At 43.7% G+C, this 9,667-nt stretch overlaps 1 protein-coding gene across 1 annotated transcript; it reads right to left on the bottom strand.

The window, feature by feature from the left end:
• Positions 1-255: 255 nt before the first annotated feature.
• Positions 256-1,829, bottom strand: LOC125771897 (general odorant-binding protein 45-like). Its single transcript, XM_049443052.1, has one exon. The coding sequence runs from the start codon at positions 1,258-1,260 to the stop codon at positions 436-438; it is 825 nt and encodes a 274-aa protein (XP_049299009.1). The 5' UTR covers positions 1,261-1,829; the 3' UTR covers positions 256-435.
• Between the last annotated feature and the right edge of the window lie 7,838 nt (positions 1,830-9,667).

Raw genomic sequence — 9,667 nt, 5'->3', positions numbered from 1 at the left:
TGAACAGTACTGTATTTATTGATGCTGCATGTATATTTCCTTTTGAATGATTTTGCAACGTTGTGTAATAGTTAAGAAACAGTTGCGCCTTTGTTGTACACAAGGGTTGATATGCTATAAGCTTAAAAAGTATTTTTAAATAAATTTATACCTCCCTTAAATATTTGCTAGTTAAACTCAAATATTGCTAGTAAACTCAAAATAAAAATATATTTATAAACAGGAAGCGAATTGTAAGCCCTTCAAAGACCAACTAAACTTTAAATAAGCAAATTAAATTAAATACTTCATGAACTGCTTCAATGATTAATACAATCAATTTGAGAACAAAATTATAACTAAATATTTTAACAACCATTACGATGCTGCCACAAGCTTTATCGACAATTAGCTGTATTGTACTGGTATCGGTATGCTCTTTTCCAATTCTAACGCTTATTGCTCATCGGAATCGTGTAACTCATACTCCGTAATCACGTTGCGCACGTTTTCGAAACATTTGTAAAGTAAATGATATGCCTTTTTGCAAGTATTGCCATAAGTGCGTTCACTCTGCCGTTTGATACACTCAGAAGCGTTTGTCTTAAAGTCCGCTTCACAATAGCCGTCACCATACTGTGCGTAGATCCGATCCATGTTGACGCCGGCGCGATCACTGTAAATGCCCGTCTTGATACCAATGCAACGTACTAAACAGTGAATGCTACCGTTTGAATCCATTTCATCCTCGCCCATGCTCATCAGAAGATCTTTTGTGAGTTGATGTACCTCCATGCAACGGGCCGTTACGTGCTGAAGTTGCAGATGATCCAGTGGCACAAATATACGATTCTGACGTAAATTTCCATAGTTGTAATAGAAGCACAGAAATGACTCTAGCGCCAAATTGCAGCAAAGCTTTGAATCCAACGGTAAGGTTGGTAGTTCGTTCAGACAGATCTGCGTACGGTTGACGTGCTGGGTGTCGGCTGCATCCGGCAGAAAATAGCGAGCCAATATTTCCTTCCGCAGTCCCGTATAATCACTCCAAAACCGTCCACTTACTCCAACGCACCTTAACAAACACTTCGTCTCCGTATCTTTCACCAACACTCCTGATCGCATTGCACTCAGTTTGGACGGTGTGATCGACATTAGCTCAGCACATTCTAGCACCATCTCGTCGAAGGACTTCAGTATGACGTTGCTGTTCGCGTTGCAACCAAGCTTAATGCTAGCGACCAACAGTAGCGTCAACGTTCCGACGACCCAGTGCACCATCTTCGGTCGATGAACGATTATTGCTTCCCGCGACAAACTAGCCGAGTGTAACGCAGTCTTTCAATCGTTCCATAACTAAACGCACCTGTTGGGTGTTTCGGTGTGCTTTATAGCTCGCTGGTACACTTTGGATGCGATTTCGAATCTGAGGCACAATCCATTAGCACGTACGCGTAGGGTCAAAAATCAGCAACGTCAAATAGGGGGCCGGCTGGCTTCACTGGATAGTTGGAACGCACCAACGTCACGTACTTTCGACCAGCTGCAGCCCATTTTAGCTGCCATTTGTTATTTCATGATTCGGGTGAGGTGCAAAACAAAACGCGTCATCATCGTGGCCCGATTTATGGCAACTGACAGCGGTATGCATTATTACGCAAACGAGCTCGGTTCAGCGCGAGAACTTATTAAAAATCAAACGTAAAGAAAGACGGCTGCAGCGATAGGTGCGTATTATCAGAAACAGGGTAGCGTTGCTGAGCTGTGACAGAAAGTCACAACAAGAAGGAGTTTTTGAGTCTGATTCAGTAGTGAAGTTGACCATCCTACACGCTCAGAGTGTGGCCACGTGCTAGTGAAAGGCTTTTATCTAGGTCTTTACCAGTGACCTGGTTATGTGTTGCTTGTTTACATAAATATTGTTGTTTAGTTTGAAGTTAACTGACTGTACAGAATTAAAAAAACAAGCATATGGTTTATTTTTCTTTTCAATTTTATTTTTTCATTAAAATATGGGAAATGCAAGTAGAATCCAATTGTTAATCAGTACTCACAGATTGCTCCATATTCCAATCCTCGCTATTTTGAATTTCATACAACGAAAATTTAGAATTTCAACATGCTTTGTATTGTGATTGGAAATAATGGTTTATACATCAGGTTTTGCTTGAATATCAATGTTTTAATGTAATGTTATTGTTTTTTTTTAAGGAAATTGCAAAATCAATCGTTGTTTTTATCTAAAACACAAATTCAAATGATTATTACTTCGATTAAAGTTTAATTATCGAGTACGCTGGGTAATACAAAACGATATTTATGTGTGTTTGCTTCCATTCTTGCAACATGTTTCAATTCCATTTATAACCAACATGGAAACTTCACATTACTCGCTTGTTACAAATCCCTGATCAATTTGAGTGAAAACATACGCATACGCGTCGCATTTTCTAATGCTGCGTGAGAGCAACCAAGCGGCCAACACAACGCCCACAAACACCTTCCAATAATGACCCGGACTCCATCCAGTCGGCCAAAAACCCCTCGCCCAATAAGCTAGGAAAATGCATGAACTAAAGCCAATTAACCGTTCGCTTTTCTACCTTCGCTTGCACTTTCCCAACAAACCGACCGGGTGGGTGATGATGGGTGACGCGCTTCGTGGCCCGACACACCGGTGATTGGCAGGTTTGGCCAATAGCATCCAATAACACACATCGACCGATCCCGATGGCACGCTGTCCAGCTGTGCGAATAAAGGATTTCAGTGCGGAAGTACTACGATCCGGACCATAATTTGACATGTTTTCCCGCACCACAGTACGTTCGAGTGTCAGTAAGTCAATACAAATCGAGCACACGCTGGCCACACCGGTACGGTGCTAATCTCTGCCGGAATCGGACCCGCTCCTCCCGGATCCACCACCGCGGCTGTCTCCAGTGTGGCTGCGAGTCATCGTACGAGCGCGTAAAAATAGCATTACCAGGCAGGCGTTACTGACGTACTTATCGCTGAGCAAATGTCAAACAAGGCAACGGGGCACGGGACGGTCGTGAGGCGCGAACGGTGTGGGAACCGTTCTCGTTAGACAGGTTGACGCTGAACGTTCTCTATCGGGCTGACATCGACATCGTGTCAGATTAGCAGCACACACGGCCAAACGCGCTCATACTCGCGTACTGCGGTGACGGTGGTGGTAAGCGCTTCACTGTATGTGCTCCGATGCAAATATGTGTAGGCCTGACGGTGCCGAACGTGTGATGCGTAACCAGCTGCTCTCGCTGTAGGCCCGCGCTTGGGACGGGTGTGTACCTACCAGCGGCACACTCATGCTCGAGTGTTTGTGATACTTTCGTATACCTCCTCCGCCGAGCTCCACAAAACCGGTTCCGTAACAGCTGTACTAGTGACGTGCGCTCGCTAGTTGCCTTCACTGTGAACTTGAGCTAGATGGCAGCACCTTACGGTGGCAGTGTTCCGCGAGGGAACAACACACTCAGCTGACTTTCGCGAGGAATACGCACTAGTCGTCATGGTGCTCATAATACAATCTCTTGCAAAGGTGCAGCATACAAGAAAACATGAAAAACGCCATCCCCCGTACAACGCTAAGCATTCAGCACTGTGCTACATTAGCCGGATAGAGGACCATATTCAATGTCTTGTAGAAGCAATTCTTGGAACTGTAAAGACCATACCATCCCAGCACTGCCACTCGGCCGCATAATGATACCTGACGGGCACCATGATAATCAGAGTGCCACTCTTCCACACACACACACACCCACAGTCGCTCCCTCTATTCCACCCGACTGGCATTAGACAAGCCCTCGAGTAGGTGTGAAGACTTCACGTTTGATTCCCAATGCGGTGGAGTGCACAATTTATCAGCTCGTTGAAGTGTTCCGGTAGTAGCACAAATCGTTAGGGGTTGGCTCAGTGTCTTATCACCTGTCCGCCTGTTTGGTCAGTTGGGTTTACACACTGCGGTTCGTTTTGTACCAAACTGGGAGAAGTACCGTAATTAGAGCACACCTGTACTTCGTGCACCTTACTGTCATTAAATATTATTACATATATTTCACCTTTTTGATTTGGTATGTACGTTCCACTGGTTGACTGTTCTTTAATCTTACATCTTCATTATGATGCCAAGATCCACAACAGATCCTTTAAATGGCAGGCGATGTGACTTACTCCACAATCATGACACATGGTGCTTAACATTGATTAATACACATTTCTTCAGAAATAGACAATTTAGTTGGTTCCAGCATAAAAGAAAAAAATAATTACATTTCACTTTCAACGCTTTTGAACTAAAGAATTTAAGAAAATACGCTGTCTAAAATGTACCATAAAAACTGAAGAAGTAAGTTAGTAGATATCCTAAGGCCAGATGCATACAGACCAGAAATTATTGAAAAAATCTTTGTTCTAGTGGATTCCTGTTATCAGTCCGTCGATTAATAAATAAATATACAAATATTTGAAATATCTAATGACAGCCAAAGAAAGTCATTATTGACACCGGTGTACTTAAAATAGAATTTTAACTATTTTTTACTGTAAGACGCAAATGAACTAGAATATCCAGCAAGATACACTAACAGCATTGCCAAACACTAACCTTTACTGGAGTTCAATAATGATACAGCACTGGAAGTCATTAAAATGATTGCTAAATATTTACCACGCAGCAATGTAATAAAAACACTATTACACAACAGAAACAACCAAGCGTTTAATAAAAGTTAATAAAACCACCAAACGTTATTGCTAACAAATCCATCCACTGCATAATATTTGGCCCTTGCCCAAAATAACAACCACTCCAGGAAGTCGTTTACGGTACCGCTGCTCTCTGCAGCTCGGAACTATTTCGGTAACGCAAAAATAGTGTCCATTTGCCGGTACACTCGCTTCCAGCTACTTAAACCCTTCTGACCACGGCCACGACTGTGGTTCACACCACAGCAAACGTAAATCGTCCTGTCACTGTACATATTTCTCCCTTACCAATATCGCGGAGGGCAAGGTTTTTCAGCAAAACCCATTAACATCTAATAACTGACCGCCCCGTAAACGGGATGTTGCGTGTGTGAAGAAACGGCAAAGAAACCGCGTGAGAAAACGAGCGCTCGCTTTGCACGGCCTGTCCGTATGTTTATCTTGCGCCAAAATATTTGCTCTTCCTGCTGCTGCTGCCCGACCACCCACATCGGGTGGGGCCGCAATGAAGTAATGAGTGCAATGCCATTCCTCGTAGCGGCACGGCTTCCTTAAATTAAACTTTGATCTCATTAGTTTTGCTTCCTGACAGCGGCAAAATATATTAGCTCATCACAAACTTTCACCGAGCACAACAACCCGAAACGCCGTTTCACCTTGCAACCTAACCTTCCTCCCACCATCTGCCCCCTCCCCGGTTTCCTATACTTTCAAACATACGTACACAAACACCAACTGCAGTTGCATTTTACAAGATCCCTTAATTCAACCGATCTTCCCTTGACTGTAGTTCCCTGTTTCGTTCTCGTTCTCTACTGTTCATCAAATCGTCAATTACTATTTCACCAACCAGGACGGTTCGGATGCCCGCTAATGGTGCCTCAAATATCACCTCACCTGCCGCGGCACGAACAGTGCACTACGTCTCGTCTATTGCACGGTGGTTTGGAGTACTACCTGCTACTCTAGTTGAACGAAACGGGGCATCTCACCCGCACCCGATCTGCTCCTATTTGTGCAAACACACACATAAACACAAACACACATTTGATACCACATTTTCATTTGCTTACCTACATCCTGCATCCACCCTTACAAACACCCTCACCCAACCGAATCCATGGCGGAATCCCTTTTTCCTGCAATTTTCCATCTGGCAGGCAAGTTCCCTGGTTCGACCTTTACCTGTTTGGCAGCGTAAAGTGCATGCGGAATTGCATCCTACTTTTCCTACTTCACCCCCATTCTTGTCTTCATCCCTCCCTGTATCATCCTGTGCTCGCAAACCGTCACCGGCAGCGATAACAGTTCGTGCCCGGGGCCACTAATGAAACCAAGTCTCAATTTTCTTGGCAATGAATTTGAAATTTTCACCCGTGATGCACATTGCAAACCGCTTGATGCGCTTTCGTATACGCAAATGTACACTTACCGTTGGTTTCGAACGTGGGGCCGGCACCACGTTGGACGGGCGGGGATCCCTTTTTTTTTTTTTTTTTTTTTTTTGTTAACGGGGAGGGAACCTTCAAAAGGTACCCACCTCGAAGGGCGGCTTGCGGCTACAAACCAATCCCTCCGAGATGGGTTATGTGGGATTCATCGTGACGCTGGGCCCGAGAAGCGGACCCGGCAGCCGATGGGACGGGGCGCAATGCAATGCAATACCCAATCGCTAAATGCTTCACGCTAACATTAGTTTTAAACCCACAATAATACTCAACTAATAATTGTATCATTCGTGGGCTAGTTCAACAACAAACCTAAGAGAAAGTGTTTACCTTTGCTTTGACCCACTGCCAAGCGAGCGCACTGCACAAGTAAGCAAAACAAAAACAAAAGAACGCAATTTCTGGTCCCGTTTCGTGCAGCTATCGTGCTTCAAGGTCAGTCCGCGGAAAACGCGTGTCACTTGGCCGCACTCGTTTCGAAGCAATCCTCTTCATGCTCTTTTGGTTCCGCTGCGCTGTCCCCGGGTTGTCCGGTATCGAAACCAAGCTCGACCCACTCACCGCAGAGCAACGATGGATGTTTCTAATTTCATTTGCATATGCACCACTCCACCTTTTCCTTCGTACACCGGTCCCAGCTTTAACCGAACCCACCGTTCACCGAGGAGAACTTGCGTTCGATGCAATTCAAAAGCAATAGCCTGCAATCGAAACCGTTGCGCCCAACTAGCGAAGTAGCGGCACTCTAGCCTCGACGGCTTCCTTACGCTGGGCGAGATCATCATCTCATAACTCTACATCAGGCAGCGTAGCAGCGGCCAGGCGCCGGCGATTCGGCGACAGCTGAAAACTGCATTAATCGTGTCGCCGAATGCCCACGCGCTACAGCTGACCGCCTCAGGAATCCCTCCAGTTGCAGTCCGGGTGTCATTTAAATTGCCATTTCAGCGCGTCGTAAAGGGTGCGGGCAGCAGATGCTGTTTCTTTTCTGGGTTTCACCAGCCCCCGAAGGGGAAGACACAAACGGTCGGTTGGTAGGGCCATGGGGCAATTACCGGAACATATATGCATACAAATTGTTATTCCAGACCCGGTCGCCCGGGCTCGCTACGAAATGAGATTTCCATTTTCGTATTCGATTAAATTCACTTTCATTAATTACTAATCGTGTTCGAATGAATAAATTATAGACTGTAATGTGTCCGATTATGCAACCGTGCTTGCACAGGGAGCCGCGACGCGGGGAAGGTAGGGGCAAATGCTTGAGAACACGATACGTGAGTGGACTTTATCAAGCGGGTCCAACTTCGTTAACAGTGCCATAATGTGATCGCAGTGAAGCAGATTTACAGGCTCGAAAAAAAAGAACGTATCGGAATGCTTCTTCGGGTCCGGCCCACACTTGTAGTTGCGATCCTATCGGTCTCTGAAGAACGGGTAGTTTGAGTGATAACTTTATTCAACACGAATAATTAATTGATCATTTAATAAGGAGTTTGTGGACTGCACACTGCTCGTATTATCTAACATTGCTGACGTTAGTGCGACGTATTTCATCACAACGAATGTTTTCTAGTTGCGGTTTATTATTTCATAAAAGAATTCTTTTTCTAAAAATAATTCAATGCTATATACTATTTCATAACTGACATTGTTTTCATAACTGATTACTGATATTTCATAACTGATTTCATAACTCAACTCATCAAAACTTACAAGTTGATACACAAATTACATTTTTTTCAAGTTGATAAAACTGATCAGAAAAATTATGACGGTTATGCTTGAAACAGAGTAACGGTAGAAATTATACCAACACATTTAGATTATGTTAAAACGTAAAATTGAAGTAATATTTATAAATAATTTAAGTCTATTGAAATATTAGAGAAACACATATTTAAAAAAAACCTTCATTTGGCTGTATTACATCATGAAAAGCAGCAATACAAGCTGTATGTCTCATGTTAAGATGCATTCCAACACGAGAAAAAAAATCTCTTGAAACTTACAACACGGTTAAAAAACACCTTTCCAACTTCGTACATCAATGTAGCTTCGCTCTCTTCTAAACCAACTTCAGTGGACCCTTTCGTGATGCAGATTTCGTTACACGTTGGAATTTTTCCGCAGTTCCTTAAGCTGCTCTTAACCGTTTCTGCGTGCTGCTTGCTTCGGTTAACTTTTCCCAACCATCCATTAGCTTGTAATTGCGTCTAATTAATCATTTACCTTTGCATAAATTAGAGCCTTGTAATCCATACCGTGCCTAACACGGTGGATGCCGCTCGATACCGGCTCGCAGCACGAAAATGGCATAGCATAAGAAGCATCAAGGCACCTAGCAGGCCCACTGTGCGATCGTACCGCAGCCGGTTGCTTGCAACGCAAATCGGCAGTACTTGAAAGAACTTCCAATATTTATGCAGTTTATCCAATGCGGCGTAGCAAAAAATGATCCTCAATTAGGCACGTGTTATGCACCCGCTGATTGAAATAAAGTTTTGGTGCAATGTTTGAACTGCTACCGTGCTCTACCATCGATCACCATTGAGAGTGTCCTAGTAGTTGGCGGAATTGGATAGACTGCGGCCCAGGAAGAAAAATGTTTCTCCCGAGATAACACGCGTGGCAAAGGTAATGGGTTTGTGTTTGTTGTGCAAAATGACATCAACCTTTCTTAGTTATGATTCACGGTTAAGCAATGTGTATGTTTTTTTTCTTCAGTTTTTACGTTGCTAATGCTGGGGACACATTCCAAAATGGTTAGGTGTATGCACGGTTCTTCGTCAGGTTCATAAACTAATGAGTCATCGTTCCAATGGTTAAACTGGTATCACTGTATCCTCTAACGCTCCACCAATTCTCCGTCAACCAAGCCAATTACCATGGATGAGTACATGTGTGAGCGCTACAAATCAATTAAATTTGCCAATTTGCCACATACTTCACATGCGCTGGATGAGCTGTGGTCGGATGGGATGAAAATTAGCATTACTCATAATTGTAAAATCCAGAGCACTTACCCAAACATGCACCTGGGCGTGGCTCACCGGTGCAAACAATGATTTAATCTCCTTTCGCTCGTGTTTGATCTGCATCATGAAGATTTATGGGACATACCCGGTAGATCTGATGGGGTGTGCACGGGAATTCCAGAGAATATTCATTTCCATGTTTTTGGAGAGAAACACACACACACGCAAACTGGCCTTCGGTGGCTTTGCTGTGTTACCGAATACTGATAGCAGGCTGATGTTTGTACAGGTGTATGATTCAAATCGCGAGCCTGACACAATGAGATCAGAACGTATTTTAACTGCAATCGTTCACACGCAGCAAATAGGTGGCACTTTTGGGAAAACACATCATATTGCTTTGGTGCCAAAGGTTTACTATTGTTGCTTTGCCATTAAACCGCATATTAGTAAGGGATATATTAAGAGTTACAGTTTAAACATACTATAATATTATTTGAGATTGAAGAGTTGTACATAACTGTTCTTTC

The sequence above is a fragment of the Anopheles funestus genome, chromosome 3RL, assembly GCF_943734845.2.
Source record: "Anopheles funestus chromosome 3RL, idAnoFuneDA-416_04, whole genome shotgun sequence".
NCBI lineage: Eukaryota > Metazoa > Arthropoda > Insecta > Diptera > Culicidae > Anopheles > Anopheles funestus.
Note: the sequence above shows the minus strand (reverse complement) of the source record. Positions and strands in the feature narration are given on the sequence as shown.